This window comes from Argentina silus, assembly GCF_951799395.1.
Source record: "Argentina silus genome assembly, chromosome: 12".
In the NCBI taxonomy this organism is placed as follows: domain Eukaryota; kingdom Metazoa; phylum Chordata; class Actinopteri; order Argentiniformes; family Argentinidae; genus Argentina; species Argentina silus.
The window spans coordinates 21,820,013-21,845,012 of record NC_139666.1 but is presented as its reverse complement, the minus strand read 5'-3'; the positions used below and the strand labels follow the sequence as shown (position 1 = coordinate 21,845,012).

General features: G+C 48.6%; 3 protein-coding genes across 4 annotated transcripts in view; 1 reads left to right on the top strand and 2 right to left on the bottom strand.

The window, feature by feature from the left end:
• The window catches only part of LOC310813619 (putative ribonuclease ZC3H12C), a gene marked incomplete at both ends in the record, with an annotated part of 8,598 nt that extends 3,695 nt beyond the window's left edge, over nucleotides 1-4,903 (top strand). Inside the window, 3 exons of the mRNA XM_083682679.1 lie at nucleotides 2,115-2,349; nucleotides 2,686-2,792; nucleotides 3,252-4,903. Of these exons, the coding sequence (XP_083538805.1) occupies nucleotides 2,115-2,349; nucleotides 2,686-2,792; nucleotides 3,252-4,903 (1,994 nt within the window). The remainder of the gene's footprint in view (nucleotides 1-2,114; nucleotides 2,350-2,685; nucleotides 2,793-3,251) is intronic.
• The window catches only part of arhgap20 (Rho GTPase activating protein 20), a 243,720-nt gene that overhangs the window by 158,372 nt on the left and 60,348 nt on the right, over nucleotides 1-25,000 (bottom strand). The window lies entirely within an intron of this gene.
• The window catches only part of LOC310813274 (radixin), a 25,808-nt gene continuing 15,500 nt past the window's right edge, over nucleotides 14,693-25,000 (bottom strand). Inside the window, exons 4-15 of one of the 2 annotated variants that reach the window (XM_083682141.1) lie at nucleotides 22,485-22,580; nucleotides 22,025-22,147; nucleotides 21,652-21,803; nucleotides 20,862-20,945; nucleotides 20,479-20,625; nucleotides 19,823-19,919; nucleotides 19,177-19,340; nucleotides 18,343-18,473; nucleotides 16,960-17,120; nucleotides 16,005-16,097; nucleotides 15,413-15,622; nucleotides 14,693-15,018 (exon numbers count right to left, since the gene is read on the bottom strand). In XM_083682141.1, the coding sequence (XP_083538267.1) occupies nucleotides 14,854-15,018; nucleotides 15,413-15,622; nucleotides 16,005-16,097; nucleotides 16,960-17,120; nucleotides 18,343-18,473; nucleotides 19,177-19,340; nucleotides 19,823-19,919; nucleotides 20,479-20,625; nucleotides 20,862-20,945; nucleotides 21,652-21,803; nucleotides 22,025-22,147; nucleotides 22,485-22,580 (1,623 nt within the window). In that variant the 3' untranslated portion in view covers nucleotides 14,693-14,853. The remainder of the gene's footprint in view (nucleotides 15,019-15,412; nucleotides 15,623-16,004; nucleotides 16,098-16,959; nucleotides 17,121-18,342; nucleotides 18,474-19,176; nucleotides 19,341-19,822; nucleotides 19,920-20,478; nucleotides 20,626-20,861; nucleotides 20,946-21,651; nucleotides 21,804-22,024; nucleotides 22,148-22,484; nucleotides 22,581-25,000) is intronic. The other variant, XM_083682142.1, reaches the window with a different exon arrangement.

Below are 25,000 nucleotides of genomic sequence, written 5' to 3'. Positions count from 1 at the left end.
CTTATCAAGAAAGCAACTCTTGACCCGGCTGCTGTCCATAACTACAGACCGGTATCCCTTCTCTTCTTCTTGTCTAAAACCCTTGAACATGCTGTCTCTAACCAACTGTCTCACTATCTCCTTCAGAACAACCCCCTTGACCCTCACCAATCTGGCTTTAAGGCTGGGCACTCTACTGAGACTGCTCTCCTTGCTGTCACAGAGGCCCTCCACTCTGCTCAAGCTTCCTCCCTCTCCTCTGTTCTCATTCTTTTGGACCTGTCTGCTGCATTCGACACAGTAAACCACCCGATCCTTCTCTCCACCCTCTCAGAACTGGGCATCTCTGGCTCTGCACTCTCCTGGTTTGCATCCTACCTGGCTGATCGCTCTTTCCAGTTGACGTGGAGAGGATCGCTGTCCTCTCCACAAGCCCTCACCACTGCGGTCCCCTAGGGCTCTGTCCTCGGGCCCTTACTGTTCTCCCTCTATACCAAATTTCTTGGCTCAGTAATTTCCTCACATGGTTTCTCCTACCACTGCTATGCAGATGACATTCAACTCTTTCTCTCCCCCCCCCCTCTGATTCACAGGTGGCAACACATGTCTCTGCATGTCTTGCAGACATTTTTGCTTGGATGTCAGCCCACCACCTCAAGCTCAACCTTAACAAGACTGAGCTGATCCTCCTCCTGGGGAAAGCCTGCCCTCTCCAAGACTTCTCTTAGACCTCCTCCCAGACAGCCAAGAACCTTGGGATGATCCTTGACAACCACTTACCCTGTGTGGCGAACATCACAGTGACAGCACGCTCCTGTAGATTCTTCCTCTACAACATCAGAAGGATATGTTCATTCCTCACCAGAGAAGCAGCATAACTCCTGATCCAGACACTTGTGATCTCTCGCCTTGACTACTCTTGGCTGGGCTCCCCGCCTCCGCCATCAGACCTCTGCAGTTCATCCAGAATGCTGCCGCCCGTCTGGTGTTCAATCTCCCCAAATTCTCCCATGTCACCCCCCACCTTCGCACCCTTCACTGACTCCCGGTAGCCGCTCACATCAGATTCAAGACCCTGGTGCTCGCCTACTGGGTGGCAAAGGGAACAGCCCCTCCCTACTTGCAAGCAATGGTCAGCCCCCAAACCCCTGCCTGATCACTCCGCTCTTCCACCTCGGCTGGCCGCCTGGCTCCGCTGCCTCTATGTGGATGCAGCAGTCATGCTACTCAGTCACGGCTTTTCACTATCCTGGTGCCCCGCTGGTGGAACGAGCTTCCCACTGCTGTTAGGACTGCAGTCACTATCTATCTCCTGCCATAGATTGAAGACCCATCTCTTCAGGCTACATCTTAACTATCCCTCCTAAAGACCACTTCATCTCCACTAGCCCCCTGTACAGTTTCTCTACTGTAAATTTAAAAAAAAATTAAAAGAAAGAAAAAAAGAGCATTGTGACTGCCAATGGCCCCTGGTCCTAGCATAGATTACTTTTTCTTATGATGGAGAGATGATTTTTACTTAGACAAATGTATTTGTTGTAAGTCGCTTTGGATAAAGGCGTCTGCTAAATGCCAAAAATGTACATGATAATTCATGTGGATGATTGATTCATGTGGATCGTGCGTTCAGATGAGTTTGTTTAGCTCTGGTCATGTTGAGACAGAGGAGAATGCCTTATTGTCTTCCAGAGAGAGCCACTCTGCCTAGTCTTAGGTTACACAAACATACCTAGTCAGAACTAGTTGGAGCTTGCGGTTGATGTTTTGTTTTCTAAGCAAATCCTGAGTGTGATGTCCTCATAGGTATTTGTTCTCATGGGGTTTTCTCTCTCTCTCTCTCTCTCTCCTTCCTTCCCTCTCTCTCTCTCTCCCCTCTCTCTCTCTCTCTCGCCCTTCCTCCCCCCTCCCTTCATCTCTCTCTCTCTCTCCTCTCTCTCTCTCCCTCCCTCCCCCCTCCCTTCATCTCTCCATCCCTCCCTCTCTCTCCCTTCCTACCCCTCCCTTCATCCCTCTCTCTCTCCTCTCTCTCCCTCCCTCCTTCCCCCCTCCCTTCATCTCTCCATCCCTCCCTCTCTCTTCCTCCTTCTCTCCCTCCCCCCTCCCTCCCACCCTCTCCCAACCCCCCCCCCCTCTAGACCAGGAGATCCTGCGGCGTCTGGAGAAGGAGAAGATCCTGGTGTTCACTCCGTCCCGCCGAGTCCAGGGCCGCCGGGTGGTCTGTTATGACGACCGCTTCATCGTCAAGCTGGCCTACGAGTCGGACGGCATCATCGTCTCCAACGACAACTACCGTGACCTGGCCAACGAGAAGCCGGAGTGGAAGAAATTTGTGAACGAGCGGCTGCTCATGTACTCCTTCGTCAACGACAAGTAAGGAAGTCCCGCCTACTGAGTTAGATGTCAGTCGTGGAATGTCGAGACCCTGCTGACTGACATGTTAACATGCTAAGGTCATACGTGATGCATGCATGCAGTAGTCCTGTGGTGGTTTTGTCTAGTGTGTGTGTGTGTGTGTGTGTGTGTGTGTGTGTGTGTGTGTGTGTGCGTGTGTGTACGCGTGCGTGCACGTGTTTGTGCGTGCCTGAGTGTGTGTGTGTGTGTGCATGTGTTTGTTTGTGTGTGTGTGTGTGTGTGTGTGTGTGTGCGGGTGTGTGTGTGTGTGTGTGGTTGGTGTGTATCTGACCATCCTGTGTGGTGTGTGTTCAGGTTCATGCCCCCAGATGACCCTCTGGGTCGCCATGGTCCCAGCCTTGAAAACTTCCTGAGGAAAAGACCCATCATCCCTGAGCACAGGAAGCAGCCTTGCCCCTACGGTAAAGCCCCGCCCCCTCTCTTAAGCAACCCCCCCCCTCCGTCTCCACAGTACTATGGTAAAGCCCCACCCCCACCCTACAGAACCATGGTAAAGTCCCGCCCAACCCTACAGTACTATGGTAAAGCCCCGCTCCACCCTACAGTACTATGGTAAAGCCCCACCCCCACCCTACAGTACTATGGTAAAGCCCCACTCCACCCTACAGTACTATGGTAAAGCCCCACCCCCACCCTACAGTACTATGGTAAAGCCCCGCCCCCTACAGTACTATGGTAAAGCCCCACCCCCACCCTACAGTACTATGGTAAAGCCCCACCCCCACCCTACAGTACTATGGTAAAGCCCCGCCCCCTACATTACTATGGTGTTACAGTGTATGATGTTTCTGAGATGAAACCAGTAGGACTCACAGCTGTTTGACTGTGAGAGCTGACCCCTTCCTGTCTCCTCTCTCTAGGGAAGAAGTGCACATACGGCCACAAGTGTAAGTTCTACCATCCTGAGAGAGGCACCCAGCCCCAGCGCTCCGTAGCAGACGAGCTCCGCGCCAAGTCCTTCTCTTCCTCCTCTTCCTCTTCCTCCTCCAAGACCCTGAGCGATGCCTTGATGGTGAAGAGCCACAGCATGCCCACCGGCAGTGCCAGGCCAGACGGGATCCCCCCGGACTCCCACCGTGCCCCCCCCAAGAGGCAGTCGGACCCCAGCCTGCGTACCCCCTCCTATGGGGACTTCCAGGAGGAGCGCCTGGGGGGCGTGGGGGCCCGGGGCAAGGCAGAGGCCCGTAGAGGGAGCACCAGCAGTAGCAGCAGCTGTAGCAGTAGCAGTATCCTGGGGGGGTCTGCCCCAGGGGGCCCCCCCTCCAGCCACGGATACCACCAGGACTGGAGAGACCACCCTGGTGTTGGGGGAGGTGGAGGTGGAGGGGGGACCTCCAGAGCTCCAGGGACCCTAGCCGAGTCCTACCCCACCTGTGAATCCCCAGAGCTGGGTTCTCACTCCTTGATGAGGGCCTACTCCAGCCTGAGCCTGGCGGTCCCACGGAGCCCCGAGAGGCTCTTCCCAGCCGACCTGCGAACCGGTTCGCTCCCCTCCGACTGCAGCAGCGAGGGTAGTGGTAGCATCAGCTCTGACTCCTTCTCCCCTGACCCCCTACTGGAGGACGGCCTCAAATACCACCTCCACCACCACCCCCACCACCAGCACCAGCAACAGCACCAGCACCCCCACCTCCAACACCACCACTGCCCCAGCCGCTACACCCACCTGCCCTCCCATGCCCCCCCTGGCCTGGCCCAGCACCAACACCAACATCCCTACCCCCACCCCCACCCCCACCATGGCTACCCCGCCCCCCTCCCTCAGAGCCTGGGGAGGTCCCAGGGCTTCAGCCTAGATGACCCCCCCGCCTCCCTCCACCACTACCCACCCCAATTGGCCTACCTGCCCCCCCACCTGCAGCATCAGTCTCTGGGGGGCCGCGGGGGCTCAGGATGTCCTGGGGAATACCCCCCACCTCCGCCTCAACCCCAGACCTCCAGCCCCCGACCCCACCCCCACTCTCAGAGTCCGTCCCTGGGTCTCAGACTGGGCCTGGGCTCAGTCTGGCAGGACGACAGCCTCCCCCCGGACCCTCGGCTGTACGAGCGCTCCCCGCTGTCCCACCCCCCCACCAGGAGGGGGGGCTACCCTGGGCCTGGGCAGGAGGAGCAACAGCAACGTCTAGCTGGGACCCCTGCCAGCTGGGACCCCTACTACAAGCAACCCCCCCAGCCCTGCTACGAACCCTTTACCTTCCAGAGCCTTCCGGAGGGATGCGACCGTGAACAGCCCCCCTGGTACTCCCCCTGGTCCCGGGGCACCCACTCTCCCCGCCAGCCTCCCCCTTCCTCCCTGCCTCCCACCTCCCACCCGGCCTCTGCCCCCCAGCAGCACCCGGACCCCCCTGCACTGGGTCGCTACCAGGACACAAGGGAGAAGGTGTTTATGAACCTGTGTAACATCTTCCCTCCAGAGCTGGTACGCCTGGTGATGGGCAGGAGCCCGCACATGACCGACGCCCAGCAGCTGGCTGCAGCCATCCTGGCAGAGAAGACCCAGCACGGGTACTGATACCTTGGGGAGAAGACCCAGCACAGAGGGGTGAGGAGACCCAGCACAGATACTGGTACCTGGGGGAAAAGACCCAGCACAGAAGGGGGGGGGAGACCCAGCACGGATACTGGTACCTGGGGGTCGAGGGCCAGTCTGGAGCCTAGGGCCTTGGACCTCAGGCCTGGGGAGTAGCAGACTCATGCTGCAGTATAGAACTAGATTTATAAATAATAAAATCGGCTTTCCTATTCCAGATCAGTCTGTTCTAAACATTCTATTTATATGCCGTTGGATAGCCTTCTAGAGTAGCTAGCTACATGAAGCTAAAGATGTATTCAGACTGTTATTCTAATGACACTGGGAGCAGTGAACACTGTCCTCTTAGCTTTATCTAACTCACGTACCTATCCAATGATCTTCATCCAGGGGAAATCCTAGTTAGTATTTCTACGTCGTTGCTTCGCTTGTTGGTGACTGTTGAGACCATGTTCAGCACTTACTGTAAGGTCAGGATTGTTCTGGGTGGGGGGGACGGGGGACGGAGACGGGGGGCATGACTACTGGGGAGACAGACTCCCACGTGGGACATTAAGAGGGGTTTTATTGTCGTGTTCACGGTTGAGTCTGTTGATGGGAATGTGTTGCTTAAACTTGCTTTAATTTATTTATTTTGGAATATGTTTTTTAAATTATTTCAATAGTTTTTTTATATTTTGTGATGGCACTTTTTCGTTGCTTTTCATCAACATTTTTTAGTTTTTGGCAATCATAACATATTTGTTTGTGTTTTTTGTTTGTTTTTGGAACGTGTCAGAGTCTCCAAATGTCTGAGACGCAAAATGGGTCTTTTAAAAAGTCTGTTATTCCAAAATGTAGGGTGATACAATCCTATCTCCAAAGTCTTCATCAAATATCCCTGCCATACATTTCAAGCAAACAAAAAGATGGTAATTCCCATAGTACAAGTACATTTGTTCAACAAACTAGGTTTCTCCCATTTTAGCCCAGTGACTTTGTTTCATAAAACAGGTGGTGAGTTGAATAATTAGAGTGGTACTATTTGATGAATTTCCCCGTATAGAGAAGTGAAACACAAGGGGATAGCAACACGTAGAGAAGAAACTTCCATGTGAAACCCTGGTACATTCTCTACTTACAGAGACGACTTCCTCTCACAACTTAACTCACGCTTCGATGCTTTGTCAGATTTCACGACCGATTTTGTTTTATTTTTTTAATCATTTTTTATTATTCTATTTTCTATGTCCTCAAAAAACCATTCTGTCCACTGAAATCACTTGAAGATGGTTCTTGAGGATATGTAAACAAAAACAAAAATATTACATAAATTAGTGCAGGTGCACTGTAGTTTAAAGTTTAATTCTATTTTTATTTAAAAGGTATGAATATGTTAATTTATTATGGTCCTTTTTTGTTATGTTGTTTTGTGAGTATTTGTGGCATCGCCTTTTTTACCAGGAGGGGCGTCTCCGTTGCTAGGTTAGCATCACAAGATAAGGTCTTGTTGCGTGTAATCATAGAGACAGTAACCGTACCGACAGATAGTAGCTGTCTGTGTACTTCAAACCTTGGGCAGGGTCTGGCCTCTACAAGCCTATCGTTGCAAGCCGGCTCACAATCCGTTGCAAGTTAGAACAGCGAATAAAGTGTGAGTTTCCTGAACGCCACTGGCCCATGTTTAGTTAGGCAGGTATACATTACCTGTGTGTGTGGAAACACCCAAGTCATACACAGGGGGGAGTGTCCTACCTATGACAGCCCATACCTGGAACACTGGAAATGGGCACAGCTGTGGGTCGTCGTGGTAACACAACCAGCACCAACTTTAGTGGCCAGAGAAAACCTCTGCTCGTTGATACAAATTGTATCATATTAACTTAAACCAGATCATTGTTTTATATGAGAATATTTATACAGAAAAGTATTTTTTAGTATTTATGTGCCCACAGTAGGTCACATCTACTTTTATAAAATATAATGGGTGGGGGGGTGGGGGGTGGGAGGGAGACACACAATAAGGGGCACATTTTTAGCTGTTTTCGAGTTTCGTATTAGAGAAAGAAAGAGCATCAAATGCGATGGGTGATGGTTGCAAAGGGAAAGGACAGGAATGGTTGCTTGTATGTTGAGGTGTTTTTTTTTATATCATTGAAATATATTTTTGTTTGTTGGGTCGATTGTTACAAGCTTTTTCTGTTCCTGGTCATGTGAGAGTGACTATGTGTGCAGACTGGGGACCTCTCTTTCTCTCTCCCCCCCTTTCTCTCTCTCTCTCCCTTGCTCTCTCTGTCCCCCTATTGCTTTCTCTCTCTCACCAAAGACCAGAGGGCTTCTTTTTTTTCACCACTATCTGTCTCTGTATTCTAAACGGTCATGATGTCATAATTTCTAATTGATTACCGTGACGATTACCATGATGTTTGTGTGCTGTGCTTTGTCCTCTTGGCTTCCTCACTTCAATACAAGCCTCTTCTCGCAGGGGATCAGTAGAAAAATGGTCAGATTAAGATCTTTGTCTCAGGAACCTGTTTTTTGAGCATGACAGCCTAATTTCTTTAAGAGAGCACCAATTACCCCAGTTAGACCACACACCTGTACGGTAACATGGCACGACTGGGTTGAGATTCCTCTGAATCAAAGACTAAACAATTTATCCTCAAAGGAGAATCTCCAGTGAAGCATGATTTAGTCAAGGACTAGGCTTAAACTGTGGTTAATCTTCCAGGAAACGAAAAGTATTTGCCAGGTCAAAAAAAGTTTCTCACCTCAACAGTCTTACCTGGTTAAATAAAGGATAAATACAAATAAAATCAGCTATTTCTTTTTCTGGGCCCTGAGCTGGTCTGACAGCTCCTGCGATTTCTATCTCCACCAGCCTCCCCTGAAGCCGAGTGAGTGTTGATGATCAGCCACTGATATACATGACGTTTGTAACCTTTGTAAAACCAGAGCCTCTCTCTCTCTCTGGTGTGGCACTGTGTGCCAGTGTGACCCATAGAAGGGGCAGAATACAGTAAATGCCTCTTCTAGGCTTGTCTCCTCATAGTCTGAACCATGTTCAGGAAGAAAATAAAAACTATTTTTTCGTGTGCGGATTTTCTTTTTTTTTCTTTTTTTTTAAGACGTGCTTTTGGGGAATTCTATGTGATGTTGTTTTTATCAGGGTCATCTTCAGTGTGCACAAAACGAGAAAACGTTTAGAAACAGAGGTATTATTTGAATAACTTGACCAATAAGAGAACAGAGATTTTCGTTTTCCGTTGAATAGGTTCTATCGTACTGAACTCAAGCCAGCATTCAGAGACGGCTCTGGAGGGTCACCTCTGCGTTGCTCAAGGGAGGCTGGTGGAGGTAGAATCCCACCTCCACCAGCCTCCCCTGGTGTTAATGTAGATGGGATTTATGATGTTATCTGTCTCTATGAAAACACCATTTGGTGAGGTGAATTTGTGTTCAATTTACAGACTGTGTAATTATGTACTGTATTGTATGTTGGGTATGGATGTAACCATTTGGTTACACTATGGTTGTTTGTTGGTTATTTTGGTAACCATCATAGCATTAATGGTTGTTTTTGGTTAGATTGAATGCTGGTTGTAAAAGTATTGTAATTCTCATGTCAGTGTCTCCAAAGCATCCAAACACCTAAGACTCAGGTTTACTATACCAGATGTTCCTAATGTGACAAAGATTTAAATGTGTCAGAAACGTCTACAATGTGTCATTTTAATACCATGTTTATTCCTTCTGTGCTTTAATCCAACTTCAATTGTGCTACAATACAACTGATCAATTATGTTTAAATATACTGAAAATGTATTTTAAAAAAAATTAAATAAAATTTATTGTTTACAAAAAAAAAAATGTAGATTGTGAATGAGAGTAAGATGAGAGGCCATCTTGCTCCAGGGACCAAAGCAAAATGGCCATGTGATTGATTGGAAGTTGATTGGGAGTAGTAGTTGTTGTGGTTTCCTGTTTCCCCACTCGTGACAGCTCACCATTGGTCGTTTCACGCCAAGTTAGAACGGAGGGGTATGGAGAACTGTAATGATGTGTATGTTCTTGGGGTGAGCCTCAATTGTTAAAGGTGGCTTCCTCTCCTCATCTCCTTCATCCACACAGACCTGATTGAGATTATTCACTTTAGGCTATTGAGATGCAGCCATGGTCACAGTGTCAACAGTGTTTTACATGATAGTGAAACTGTGATCTTTAGACAATGGATACCAGACGCCTGCCTCTCTGAACCGCTCTGGCCTGTCTGGGCCTCTACACACTACAGGACTGACCTGAACCATACTGTGCTGGCTTGGATAGTTTGCTTCCACATTGTCCTTTCCAGCACTGTTACAGAAACTATGGTGGATGTGTAACCAGTACAGCTCAGTACAACCCAGTACAGCTCAGCTCAGCTCAGTACAGCTCAGTACAGCTCGGTACAACTCAGTGCAGCCCAGTACAACCCAGTATAGTTCAGCTCAGCCCTGTAAAGCCCAGTACAGCCCAGCATAGCCCAGTACAGCCCAGAACAGCCCAGAACAGCCCAGTACAGCCCAGAACAGCCCAGTACAGCCCAGAACAGCCCAGTACAGCCCAGTACAGCTCACTATGGTGGATGTGTAACCAGCACAGCCCAGCATAGCCCAGTACAGCCCAGTACAGCCCAGAACAGCCCAGTACAGCCCAGTACAGCCCAGTACAGCCCAGAACAGCCCAGAACAGCCCAGTACAGCCCAGTACAGCTCACTTTGGTGGATGTGTAACCAGCACAGCCCAGCATAGCCCAGTACAGCCCAGAACAGCCCAGTACAGCCCAGTACAGCCCAGAACAGCCCAGAACAGCCCAGAACAGCCCAGTACAGCCCAGTACAGCTCACTTTGGTGGATGTGTAACCAGCACAGCCCAGCATAGCCCAGTACAGCCCAGAACAGCCCAGTACAGCCCAGAACAGCCCAGAACAGCCCAGTACAGCCCAGTACAGCTCACTTTGGTGGATGTGTAACCAGCACAGCCCAGCACAGCCCAGTACAGCCCAGAACAGCCCAGTACAACTCAGCTCGTTTCCGTTTACTGGATCTGTGACTGTGTGGTACAGCAGACATGCTGATTGGCTGATTCTGATACACGTGACGCGGCCAAATGGGAGATGTTGCCCCGGTGAAAAATAAGCCAAAAAATAAATAATGAAATTAAGTAATAAAGCCTTATTCATGCTTTCAGATGTTGAGGATGTGTGTTGTGTGGTGTTTGTGGTTATTATGGGGTGCTTCATAGCGATCCTACACAGCTGGTTCATTCTGATTGTGAGTTAACCCTGTGTCAAGTCCTCTACAGATTTCAAACACTTGTGCTGTGCTTAATTCGATCATGAAAGTGGAACCCTCCAAGCTAAACCCAAACACACTACTCAAATACGGCAGCTACACATATAGTTATAACAGGCCTACAAGATAATCAGTGTACTGTTGGCATCACCCCTCCATGGTGAATTTACAGTTTCTTATTTAGTCTGTGACATTTTCAAAAGACAGGATGTATACTGCACTGTATTTATGGGTTCATACCCTACCGCAGATGGTGGAAGATAGGCAAGAACACACACGGTAGAAGATAGGAGAGAACACATACACACACGTACATGCATGCATGCACACACGCGCACACACACACACATGCGATAGAAGATTGGAGAGAACACACAGACACACACACACACACACACACACATGCGATAGAAGATTGGAAAGAACACACATGCACGCATGCACACACACACACACACACACACACATGCACGCATGCACACACACATGCACACACACGGTAGAAGAGAGGAGAGAACATACAGTAGGCACGTACACACATATGCACACACACACACACACACACACACACACACACACACACACACACACACACACACACACACACACACACACACACACACACATACAAACACACACAGTACTGTACAAAGTGTCCTGATGATGAATGATCTCCACCGCCTCCCCTGCTACACATAGTATGCTGATACTGAGATTCCAGAGATACTGAGATTAATTCTGGAATTCTAGAATGAACAAAGACCTCAACTTGACAGAAAATTCATAACTAACATTTGGCTAAAAGCCTAAAGGATGACAGTGCTGCTTGAAAGTTTGTGAACCCTACATAGATGGGATGGTCATTATTTTTGTATAAAATATAAAAATGAACTTATAAAATCTTTATCTAAACCCCATTCCAAAGACATTCCAAATAAAGGACACAAAAAAAAGAAAAAAAGAAATATTTTCATTGTTTATTTAATGAAAGTGGTTTATTTAACAAAAACTCATGTGTGCAAAAATTATGAACCTCTTCAGTCAATAGCTTGTGGCACCTCCATTAGCAGCGATAACTTGGAGTAAACGTCTCATGTAATCAGTCTCTGACATCTGTTTTGAGGGATTTTTGCCCACTCCTATTTACAGAACTCAGCCAATTCAGTGAGGTTGGAGGGGTGTCTGGCATGAACTGCCTGCTTCAGGTCCTGCCACAGCATCTTGATTGGATTTAGGTCAGAACTTTGACTTGGCCAATCCAAAACACAAATCTTCTTTCTCCTGAGCCATTCTTTGGTAGATTTGCTTGAATGCTTTGGGTCGTTGTATTGTTGGAAGACCCATTTTCAGCCCAACTTTAGCTCCTTGACTGATGGCTTGACGTTCTGTTCAAGAATCTCCAGGTATACCTCAGAATTCATGGTTCCCTTAATTATGTGGTGTCGTCCAGGTCCAGAGGAGGAAAAGCAGCCCCAGATCTTGCTTGACTGTTGGGAGAAGGTTCTGTTGGTGGGAGGTAGTGTTGGGTTTTCGCCAAACATAGTGGTTTATATTGTGACCAAAAAGGTCAATTTTGGATTCATCTGTCCAGAGAACGGACTTCCAGGAACCTTCAGGCTTGTCCAGGTGGTCTCTGGCAAAGTGAAGATGGGCAGTTTGTTTCTTTTTTGACAGCAGAGGCTTCTTCCTAGCAATCCACCCATGAATGCCATTTCGATTCAGTGTTCTTCTTATTGTTGAAGCATGCACCTGATATGCAGCAAGGGAGGTCTGCAAATCTCTAGATGTTATGTTGAGATTGGCTTTTATCTGATTTATAATTTTTCTTGTGGCTCTTGGGGATATTTGGAAGGGCGCCAAGTTGCTGTCATGTTAAATACTCTCCATTTGTAAATTATTTGCCACTTTTATCTGTTATATCAGATAAAAAAGACTGGTACTGATTAAATAAAGATTTCATGGTAAAAACAAAAAAAAATCTGTAATTGCACAAGGGGCTCACATACTTTCAAGCAGCACACACACGCACACACACACACACACACACACACACACACAGACACGGTAGAAGATAGGAGAGAACACACACACACATACACACACATGCATGCACGCACACACACATGCGGTAGAAGACAGGAGAGAACACACACACGCATGCACACACGGTAGAAGATAGGACCTACAGTAGACACGTACACACACACACACACACATACACACACACACACACACACACACACACAGACACGGTAGAATATAGGACAGAACACACACACACACACACACACACACACACACATGCATGCACACACACACACATGCGGTAGAAGACAGGAGAGAACACACACACGCATGCACACACGCACACACACACGGTAGAAGATAGGAGAGAACCTACAGTAGACACGTACACACACACACACACACACACACACACACACACACACAGTAGAGCCTGTTTTCTTGATCCCGCTCCCGCCCGCACTGTTTTCTTCATCCCGCTCCCGCCCGCTCTCACTGAATTTCGGACCATTACCGCCCGCGACCGCAGGGTGCGTGTTACACTCCCGCCTGCTCCCGCAGTGTGTATGTCCACTCCCGCCCGTGTCCGCAAAACTCTGACAATTTCTGCCGCACAATAATAGAGATGCATTGATTTTGTGTCTTCTCCCGTCCCGCAGGAGAAAACACGTAATTTTATAGGCTATTAATAAAGAGATTCATGGGGTTGTTTGTTTCGTTTCGCTAGCCTAGACTACATCCCGATCCCGCAGTGTTTTTTTTAGCCGCCCGTTCCCGCCCGCAGCAAAGTTCAAACCGCCCGCTCCCGCGAGATATGCGTTGGGTCCCGCCGGGTCCCGCGGGACCCAACGCATATGCAGCCCATATGCATATGCATCCCAATGCAGCCCTCTAACACACAGTACTGTCCAAAGTGTCCTATGGTTGACATTTGCTGTGAAGCTCATGGATGGGCTAAGCCGGTTCTTTCCTCTTAAAGAAAGCAAATAAAGCCACAGTTCAGTGATAACTGATGACATCTGACGTTCATGTAAACATACCTGATACATCAGGAGTGTTGCAACTCAGGACGCCTCCACTTCAGGGGAGGCTGGTGGAGGTGGGAATCGGAGTACGGGCTCATTGTATGCAATGCACACGTGATAGCGTTCCTCATTCCGTTCCATTCATTACAATGAGCCCGTCCTCTATCTCCACCAGCCTCCCCTGCTATTATTAATTCTGAAATTCTAGAATGAACAAAGACATCAACTTGAAGTATAATTCATAACTAACATTTGGCCAAAAGCCAAGGAGGATGATTTAGAGCACAAACATAACTTTGCCAACAGCTATTTTTCTTGACATCATTCAGGCATACACACACACAGGCGAGCACGCATGATGAACACACACACGCACGCACACACAACCGGGTCAATACCCTGCATCTGATACTGTATGCACCTGAAAACACACACACACACACACACACACACACACACACACACACACACACACACACACACACACACTCACACACACACGCACTCACACACACGCACTCACGCATGCACACACACACACACACACACACACACACACACACACACACATGCACTCACACGTACGTCTGCTATGTGATAGATTTTAATTTATAGCGTCGCATAAACACTGCCTCTCATCACTCAGCCTCTCACTGTGCCCTCAGGAAAGTCTCTTAATATGAGAATTAATGACTGGCTGACTGACTGGCTGGCTGGCTGACTGACTGGCTGGCTGACTGGCTGGCTGACTACTAACTGACTGACGATGATAATGATGATGATGATGATGACGGTGATTATATGATCAATGCATACAGTATGTCACCTTCCATCCAATTCACCCAAAGTAACCCTCATCTTTTACACTGTCTGACCACTAGTTAATTCACCACAGTAAAACATGAATGATCGCAACACTGAAAAGATGGCGATGAAATGAGACAAGTGAGACGGTTTTTAAAAGAAAATTATTTAAATTCTTCAACTGATGACAAACAAACAAAAAAAGTAAGATATTAAAGCTTTACGTACAAGCTTGCCAGCGACATCAAAAAGCTACAAATGGCATTTTTTTTTCTCAAATAAAAGCAAGATATCAACCAATTTTCTTTCCATTTTCCTCCTTTTTTCAATCCATTCTTACATCAGACATGCAAGCATTAATTTGTCCTTTGCTCAAGGAAAACTTGGTTTCCACAGGACATGTTACTTGCCATTTCCGGATTGGGCAATTCCAGATTCTAGATTCCAGGTTGGGCGGAGCTCTAAGCATGAAGCGGTCTGATTGGCCAACCGCTAATGAGCAGAGCTTTGGCAAGGCATAAGGGGGGGACGGGGGACGGGGACGTTGAATCCACCCCCCATCCCCAAACCCCCCCCCCCCACCCCCACCCCCCCCCGGGCCTTCTTCTCAGAGGTTTGGGGACAGATTGGAAGGAGGGATGGGGGCAGGTCGCGTTTGACGGACGGACAGACGGACGGGTTCAGGTTCGGGGTTGGGCTGTACACGAAAGCTAGCGAGCAAGGTGTCGTCGTGGCAACGGGGTTGCCCCTCCCCTCTTTCCCTCCTCACATGGACTCAAACTCGTCGATGCGCTGCTTGGTGTTGCCCGAGCGGATCTGACGCAGCGTCTTGTACTTGTCCCGGCCCGCCTTGACGTTCTCCGCATGCAGCATGTCGTTCTGGGTCTTCTTACTGTCGTCTCGGGCCTGGGCCAACTCTGAACTCAACGCCTGGGGGGAGGGGGGGGGGGAGAGAAAGACACAGAGAGGTGCAGGTGATACGTTTTAAAGTGAACTATCCCTTTAAAGATGGAGGGCAGCAGAGCTCGATGTACAGTAGAGGAGATACTGAAGGGTAAAGGTCAGAGGTCAGGGTTCCTCAGTCTCCGTACATACATACATACATACATACATACACACACACACACACACACACACACACATACACACACACACACACACACACACACAAACACAGTACATACATACATACAGTACATACATACATACAAACACACACATACATACATACATACAGTACATACACACACACACACACACACACACACACACACACACACACACACACACACACACACACACACACACACACACACACACATACCTGCAGTTGTTTCTTGACACGTTCGTTCTTCTGGGCCTCTGTGACGCGCTCCTCCTCGCTGCGGTGGCTGCTGATTCCGTCGCTGCGCAGCTCGGCGCTGGCCTCAGCGCTCGACTCGTCCTGCTCGTCGTGCTCCGGCGCCGGTGGCGATGACATCACTGTCTTCAGCTCCTCCTTGGTCTTCTCCAGGTCCTCCTGGGCCGACAGAGCCTTGGGGGGGGACGGGGGGGGGGACGGATTAGTGTGGCCATTCACAAACATACGCTACATTCTCATATTCTACATTCTCATATCTCATGTATCAAATTATACACATAGATACACACACACACACACGCACACACACGCACGCACACACGCACACATCACATCAATATACTGTATCTCTTTATACATTTGCGCATTTTATATTTTATATATATTTAGATTTATGCGTGTGTGTGTTTGACTCTCTTGGACACATGCACTTGTAAAGGGGTCATTTAGTGATTAGGAGAGTACACACACACACACACACACACACACACACACACACACACACACACAGTACACAGGGCAGAGTGCATGCGAGGCAGAATGAGGGAACCGTTACTTTGTGCTGCCACTCTGAGGCCTCCTCTTCCTTTTTCCTCTTGGCCTCTTCAAGCAGAGCGATCTTGGCGGTGAACTCCCCTAGCTCAGCAGCCTGCCAGCGACAAGCACAGAGCACACACACTTCTGTCACACACACCTCTGTCTGACACACACCAACTCACACACACACACCTCTGTCTGACACACACCAGCTCACACACACACCTCTGTCTGTCACACACCTTTGTCTGGTCACACACCTCTGTCTGACACACACCAACTCACACACACACCTTTGTCTGTCACAGCCAGTTATGAGGGTGTGTGTGTGTGTGTGTGTGTGTGTCTATACTGTCAACTACAGCGTTCTCTGTCACAATAACATATCCTATACTGTAGATCCATTGGTGTGTCTGCGTGTGTTATAGTCTCTGATGGTATCTTTTGTCTGTTAATCTACCATCCAGGGGAGGCTGGTGGAGTGAGAAATCGGAGGACGGTCCCACTGTTATGCATGGAATGCTATGCAACATGTTAGTCGTTAGAAGCTTTCCGCAGACTGTTGAGCTATGCATTGAGTTGAGGCTTTAGCGCCTGCAGTAAATATAGGATTAGCATATGTATATATAACAGGTGTGTTATTGTAGAAGTGTGTATAACCAGGTGTGTTATTGTAAACCAGGTGTGTATAACCAGGTGCATTACTGTAGAGGTGTGTATGAACCAGGTGTGTTATTGTACACCAGGTGTGCCAGGTGTGTTATTGTAGAGGTGTGTATGAACCAGGTGTGTTATTGTAAACCAGGTGTGTATGAACCAGGTGTGTTATTGTAAACCAGGTATGTATGAACTGGGTGTGTTATTGTAGAGGTGTGTATGAACCAGGTGTGTTATTGTAAACCAGGTGTGTATGAACCAAGTGTGTTATTGTCCACCAGGTGTGTATGAACCAGGTGTGTTATTCCAGACATTACCAGTTGTTCCTGGTTCTTCATCTGGTCTGCAGCCTGCTTTGCCAGTGCTGCCTTGGCGTCTTCCGCTGCCTGTCTCTCTCTCTCGAACCTCTCCGCCTCCTCCTTCGCTCTCTTCCGCTCCTGGTCCAGCTCCAGAGCCCGAAGCGTCTGCTCCTCCAGCTCTGCACACACGCACGCATGCACACACACATAAATACACACACACACACACACATAAATACACACACACATAAATACACACACACAGGTGGAAAAGAAACAACCCCTTGTTAAACAAGTATATAAAAGCTTGGTGAATTTTAGCATGCTGTAGAATAGAACAAATCCTATTCTACAGCACTACCGCTGACCTCCTAACTAACTGTTCTATCACCACTGACCTCCTAGGTAACTGTTCTATCACCACTGACCTCCTAGCTAACTGTGTTCTATCACCACTGACCTCCTAACTAACTGTTCTATCACCACTGACCTCCTAACTAACTGTTCTATCACCACTGACCTCCTAGCTAACTGTGTTCTATCACCACTGACCTCCTAACTAACTGTTCTATCACCACTGACCTCCTAGCTAACTGTGTACTAGATGCACCACTGTACCACACCTTAGAAGCCCCAATCCAATAATAATAACAATAATAAACTTGATTTAATAAGCGTCTTCAAATTCAGGGAACATTGATTGATCACCACAGTGATGTAACGTGGAAGATTACTGTTTGTTTGTGTCATCAAACTAATGACATGTTCCAGAGCAGTGGAACACTGTGTTTACCTCCAGAAACACACTCACAGAGGTTTATACTTGTCCAAGACACCTCTCTATGCAAATACACCCTTTAAAGGGTGCGGCTGAACCTGTGCATCGAGCCAAGGGGTGACAAAAACAGGTAGGTTGATCCAGAGCCCCTCTAGTGACATTTACATGTAGCTTCTACTGGGAAGGTGTATCCTTACCTTGAGGGCATGAGAGTGTGTGTGTGTGTGTGTGTAAGATGTGTGTACTATCTGTGTGTGTGTGTGTGTGTGCGTGTGCGTGTGCGTGTGCGTGTGCGTGTGCGTGTGTGCACCGTTCCCGGTAAGCTAGACACACAAATATTCACGATGTAATTACCACACCTATGACACAAAAGGAAGAATGCTGTAGGGGGATTATAGGCATGGGCGTATAATAGACTTTGGGACTGTTTTGACAAAAGTGATTTTAGTGTTTTGTTTGCTCATTCTTGTTGCCAATATTTGCTTATAGTACCTTCTGACAACGAACCACTCACAGTTAATGCTTGGTCAAATGTTTTGACTTAGCTGTCTTCCCTGCTGATGAAATAGGACATGCCGAGTAAAAGGATGTTTGGCAATGTGTTGACAGGACAGGGTGCATACCTTTCTGTGCCTTTAGTGTCTGTGCCTCGATCTGCCTGAGTCTCTCCATCAGCTCATCCTTCTCTCTCTCTATCCTCTCCTTCTCCTTCTCCGCATGCTCTCGTTTCTTCTTCTCGTTCTGGAGCTGGGCTCTGCAAAAAAAGGCAACGGTTGACATGACAACACAATCATTTGGGAGGCAGCTATAAGCTGATCTGTCTCTCTGTACAAACAAACTCACCATATCGATCGATACAACCAATGATTACTGACATTGTTGACTGTTGTCATACGTAACACAGCTTCTTCCAACAGTAAGGGGGATCGGGAATGAGCACAGCAGTCATAGTTCAATGCAATGCTGCCCCCTTCTGGTTGAAAATAACATCATGCTGCGCTCTGCTGAAAGGATTAGTGGCTCGCTCTTTCTGTCTGTGTGTCTGTCTGTGTGTCTGTGTGTCTGTCTGTGTGTCTGTCTGTGTGTCTGTCTGTCTGTCTATCTGTCTGCCTGCCTGTCTATCTGTCTCTGCTGTGTGTGTGTGTGTGCCCAAGATGTGTGTACTATCTGTGTGTGTGTGTGTGTGTGTGTGTGTGTGTGTCATCCCGTACCTCTCCATCTGTTTGTGGTGTGTGTGTGTGTGTGTGTGTGTGTGTGTGTGTGTGTGTGTGTGTGTGTGTGTGTGTGTGTGTACTATCTGTGTGTGTGTGTGTGTGTGTAAGATGTGTGTACTATCTGTGTGTGTGTGTGTGTGTGTGTGTGTGTGTGTGTGTGTGTGTGTGTGTGTGTGTGTGTATGTGTGCGTGTGTGTGTGTGTGTGTGTGTGTGTGTGTGTGTGTGTGTGTGTCATCCCGTACCTCTCCATCTGTTTGTGGTGTTTCTCCTCCCTGGCCTGGGCCTTCATCTGCTGCACCTCGATGGTGTCGGGCTTCCTCCTCCTCATGTACAGCTCATGGTTGCCCATACACAACGCTAGGATACGCTTGTTGATACGCAACCGCGGTGCGTAGAACACAAAGTCCTACAGGGAGGGGAGGAGAAAGGAGAGGATTAAAAGAGCACAAAAAATATTTGGGTGAAGTGTCCCTTTAAATCAGTTAAATAATATTCCTATTAGGTCCTAATCATATTGAGTCTAATGTAGCCTAGCCACAGTGCCTACCTTTGTTCACATCTTTACTGACTCCAAATATCTTTAAAAAATGGCTGTGACTTCCCGGCATGACGTCATATCCCAGAGTCAGCCTTTAAAGGTGGCATAAATCATATCCTATCGTATCTTATCATAACATATCTGATTATATCTCATTTTCAATTTGTAGAAGATTCTGAGGTAAATACAACAGATATTTGTTATTCTGTGTGTCAATACAGTATGATATGGTTGTTTAGGTCTGAGGTTTAAACCCCTACTGTGACCCCTACTGTGACGCCTACTGTGACCCCTACTGTGACCCCTACTGTGACCCCTACTGTGACCTCTGACAGGTGAGTGAGTCTTACTGGTGCTTTCTTGTCGATGGGTTTGATGACAAACTTCTTGTCGTTGAAGGAGATATTCCTGATCTCACTCCAGGGGAAGCCGATCTTTGGTGTCAGCCTGAGGAGACGATAGTTAGTCCGTTGGAAAACGTTGTTATATCATCCATAAAAACATCAGACGGTCACAGTCAACAACACAGACACACTGGAAACAAGCAAGCATGTCAAACAGGGGAGGCTGGTGGAGGTAGAAATCGGAGGACGGGCTCAGTAATGCATGGAATGGTAATCCTCATTCTATTCCATGCATTACAATGAGCCCCTCCTCCGATTTCTACCTCCACTGATTGGAAACAAGCAAGCATGTAAAATAACATGACCCACTTATTTGAATCATACAGTTTGGTACTGAACAGAGATGTCGATGCAGCCAGTGGCCACTAGAGGGCGCTGGTGTCATAGAGTGGCTCCACCAAGGATATTTCGACAGACTCACTCACATCCCCACCTCAGTGAATGAATGGTACATTCCATTGTAGAAGAACACACTCACACACACTCAAGACTCGGACACACTCAGGACTCACACACACTCGAAACTCACACATATTTAATTGTCACACTGTGAGTGTGTGTGTGTGTGTGTGTGTGTGTGCGTGTGTGTGTGTGTTCCTTACTTGTCTTCGTGTTCGTAGATGTTGAGTCCCAGAGCGTCTACTCCCAGCCACAGCTCTGTTCCCTTCTTGTTCTTGATCTCAAAGTAGTTAACACCGTACATCTCCAGGTCCTGGGCTATCTTCAGATACTCCATCATAGAGTCCTCTCTGCGCACACACACACACACACACACACACACACACACACACACACACACACACACACACACACACACACACACACACACACACACAATGAACATTACAATAGTTATAGAGGAGAAACGTTTACACACACACACACACACACACACACACACACACACACACACACACACACACACACACACACACACACACACACACACACACACACACACACACACACACACACACAGCCCTACCTGAGCATGCCTCTGTGTTCCTCATGCCAGGTCTGTATTCTGTCCTCCCACTGCTCCTTAGTCAGCTTGTGCTGCTCCAGCACCCTGCAGGACACAACCACAAACATACTAAATCACACACACACAGCCTTTACACAGTAGCACAACACACACTGATTTAGCATAAACACAGCCTATATGGCCAGCTTTGTTGAGAAGGGGGACAGAGCAGGTCGATCAGACCTTTGAGGCGTTCACTGGTGACACAGCCAGGCTTGAGGGGGCGAGAGAGGGGCATACAGCCCAGAAAAAGGGGGCCAGAGGGGGCAGAGAGAGGGTAGAGGAGGACAGAGGAGAATAGAAGGGGTCTATTGAGATCTGAGGGGGCAGAGAGGGTCATAAGGCCCAGAATAGGGGGCCAGGGGGAGAGGGGGCAGAGAGAGGGGCAGAGAGAGGGGACAGAGAGAGGGGCAGAGAGAGGGGACAGAGAGAGGGGCAGAGAGAGGGGAGAGAGAGGGGACAGAGAGGGCAGAGAAAGGGGACAGAGAGGGCAGAGAGAGGGGACAGAGAGAGGGGCTGAGAGAGGGGACAGAGAGAGGGGCAAAGAGAGGAGAAAGAAAGGGGCAGAGAGAAGGGGACAGAGAAAGAGACAGGGAGAGGGGCAGAGAGAGGGGCTGAGAGAGGGGCTGAGAGGAGCAGACAGAGGGGCAGAGAGAGAGGCAGACAGAGGGGCAGAGAGAGGGGCAGAGAGGGACAGAGAGAGGGACAGAGAGGGACAGGGAGAAGGGACAGAGAGAGGGGACAAGCTGACCTCTGTGGCAGCAGGCGGTCGCTGGTGAGGTAGCCAGGCTTGTGGAGGTCTTTGTTGTAGTCGGCGTATTTAGCCTGGACAGAGTAGGAGGCCAGCAGCACCGCTGTCTCTGGAGGGCAATAGTTCTCATCATTCAGGATGGCCTCCTTCACCTGGGGGTGGACACACACACACACACATGCATGCACACACGCACGCACAAACACGCATGCACCCAACCATGCACACACACAAACAAACGCAGTGAGTGAGTGAGTCTGTTCAAGAGTGTGTGTGTGTGTATGTGTGTATGTGTGTGTGTGTGTGTGTGTGAGTGTGTGTGTGTGTGTGAGTGTGTGTGTGTGTGTGTGTGTGTGTGTGTGTGTGTGTGTACCTGCAGGAAGAAGAGTCTCTGTGTGATCTCCTGGATGAGTTCCTCTGACACGTCCTCAGGGAAGAACTTGGCCCTGAACTTAAACTGCAGAGGGTTCTCCTTCTTCACATCCTGCTGGGTCACCTGGGACACACACACACAAACACACACACACACACACACACACACACACACACACACACACACACCATACACCACACACACGCACACACACACACACACGCACACGCACACGCACACGCACACGCACGCGCACGCACACGCACACGCACACGCACACGCACACGCACACGCACACCAATAAGAACATCAAGAAACACACACTTATACACACTAACACTGACATGAACCGACAAATCACAGGTGCACAAATGTGTGAGTGTGTTTGTGCGTGTGCGTGTGCGTGTGCGTGTGTGTGTGTAAGACGACACACAGATATGGGTGTGAGACGACCTCTCACCTTCTTGTTGAGTTTGAGCCATGTACTGTAGCCTTTACTGTCTGTGTACTGCAGGCCAAAGAACCACACCTCCCTCAGACCTACTGTCTTCACCACCTAGGAGGGAGGGAGGGAGGGAGGGAGGGAGGGAGGGAGGGAGGGAGGGGGGAGAGAGAGAGGGGGGGGAGGGGGATAATAGGTTATTGACAGAAACTCAGTTGCATTGTGTCTAGCACTGGGTTAGTGTTTGGCCTGTGTTAGTACTGGGTGAGGGTTTGACCTGGGTTAGTACTGAGTTAGTGTTTGGCCTGGGTTAGTACTGAGTTAGTGTTTGACCTGGGTTAGTACTTGACCGTATTTGACCTGGGTTAGTACTGGGAGAGGGTTTGACCTGGGTTAGTACTGGACCGTGTTTGACCTGGGTTAGTACTGAGTTAGTGTTTGGCCTGGGTTAGTACTGAGTTAGTGTTTGGCCTGGGTTAGCACTGGGTTAGTGTTTGGCCTGGGTTAGCACTGGGTTAACGTTTGGCCTGGGTTAGTACTGGGTGAGGGTTTGGCCTGTGTTAGTACTGGGGACCCAGGTTCACCACAGCTCATTAACACAGGAAACGCATGATTGCTCAAGTGTGCTTCACTGGGAAAACTGCAGTTCATTAAAACACACACACACACACACACACACACACACACACACACACACACACACACACACACACACACACACACACACACACACACACACACACACACACACACACACACACACACACACACACACACACACAGTCCTTTTTGTTCATTCACAAAAGTATCTCTATCTCACTCTCTCTCTCTCTCTCTCTATCTCTCTCTCTCTCTCTCTCTCTCTCTCTTTCTCTCCATTCATAGATTACCTCTTTTCATTCAAACAGGCACACAGAAGAGAGAGAGAGAGAGAGAGAGAGAGAGAGAGAGAGAGAGAGAGAGAATCCCCCTGAGGGCAGTACTATATGTGTATACTCCATCATTCACCCAGGCAGGCAGCCATCAGACACTAATGTGATCAGCACAGTCAATACAGCACTGAGAGGCAGGCCACCACATCACTCACTACCCTCTAATTAACTCTCCTATCTAGCTCTATCTTTCAATCTCTCTCTGTGTTCTCTCTCTCTCTCTATATATATATATATATATCTTTGTTCTGTCTGTCTGGGTTCTCTCTCTCTCTCTCTCTCAAAAGCTAGTGCGTGTGTATGTGTGTGTGTGTGTGTGTGTGTGTGTGTAGTCAGTGGTGTGGTATGATCTGGGTGGGCCGGACATGCGGTGCAGGGATCACACCAACATGATATTACTGTAGGGGGGCTCAGAACACACACACACACACACACACACACACACACACACACACACACACACACACACACACACACACACACACACACACACAAACACGCATCCAGTGGGGGTAGGAATGCGGTATGCAGGGATAGGTATGCGGAAGCCGGGAGGCTGGCATGTGGATTGAGGAATGAGAGAACAATGTGAGGAATGGAAAAGGAGGAGGGAGAGGCAGAGTGACAGAGGGGGAGGTGGAGGAGAGGAGGAGAGGCAGAGTGAGAGAGGGGGGAGGTAGAGGAGAGGAGGAGAGACAGAGTGAGAGAGGAGGGAGGTGGAGGAGAGGCAGAGTGAGAGAGGGGAGAGGTGGAGGAGAGGAGGAGAGGCAGAGTGAGAGAGGGGAGAGGTGGAGGAGAGGAGGGAGAGGCAGAGTGAGAGAGGGGGGAGGTGGAGGAGAGGAGGAGAGGCAGAGTGAGAGAGGGGAGAGGTGGAGGAGAGGAAGGAGAGGTCGAATGAGGTGTGAATTAGAGGAGAGGAGAGGAGAGGTGGATGAGGGATGAAGGAGTGGTGAATTAGAGAGGTGGATGAGGGATGGAGGGGGTGTGAACTAGAGAAGAGAAGAAGAGGTGGATGAAGGATGATGTAAAACTGTAACAGCAGAAGCTGTTACCACCAGCAGAAGCTACCACCAGCCAATGAGAGAGGCTAGAACAGCAGAGGAATAGAACGCTTCAGAGAGAGAGACACGTTGTTTAATCAAATGGAACATTTCTGTCAAATAAACAGCTATGAAAACGCTGCATTTCAGTCACATGAATGGCTAGATAAAATATAGAGCATTTCAGTCAAATATACAGTACAACTATAAAGAGGGCAGGTGTTTCTCTATAGTCAGATAGTCATAAAGAGGATCAGTGAGCTACAGTCACTTCATGAGCTTGAAAATCATTGGACACAAGTTTAGACCTCCTTTACCAACACCCTCAACGGTATGTTGCTTTGTAGCTGATTGTTTCCCTCTTTTTTTCCGCTCGCTATTTTTACAGAGAACAGCCGGGGAAGAACAGCTCTGTCTGAATCTGAGAGAACATGTTCATGTGGACCCCACGTCATAGACACGTCATTCCCTCAGGGGTGAAGAGAAACACAGAAGAAGTCGGCCAGGATAAAATTGGGTTGTCAATAATAACTTGTTGTGAATAACATCTTAGAAGAGAGTT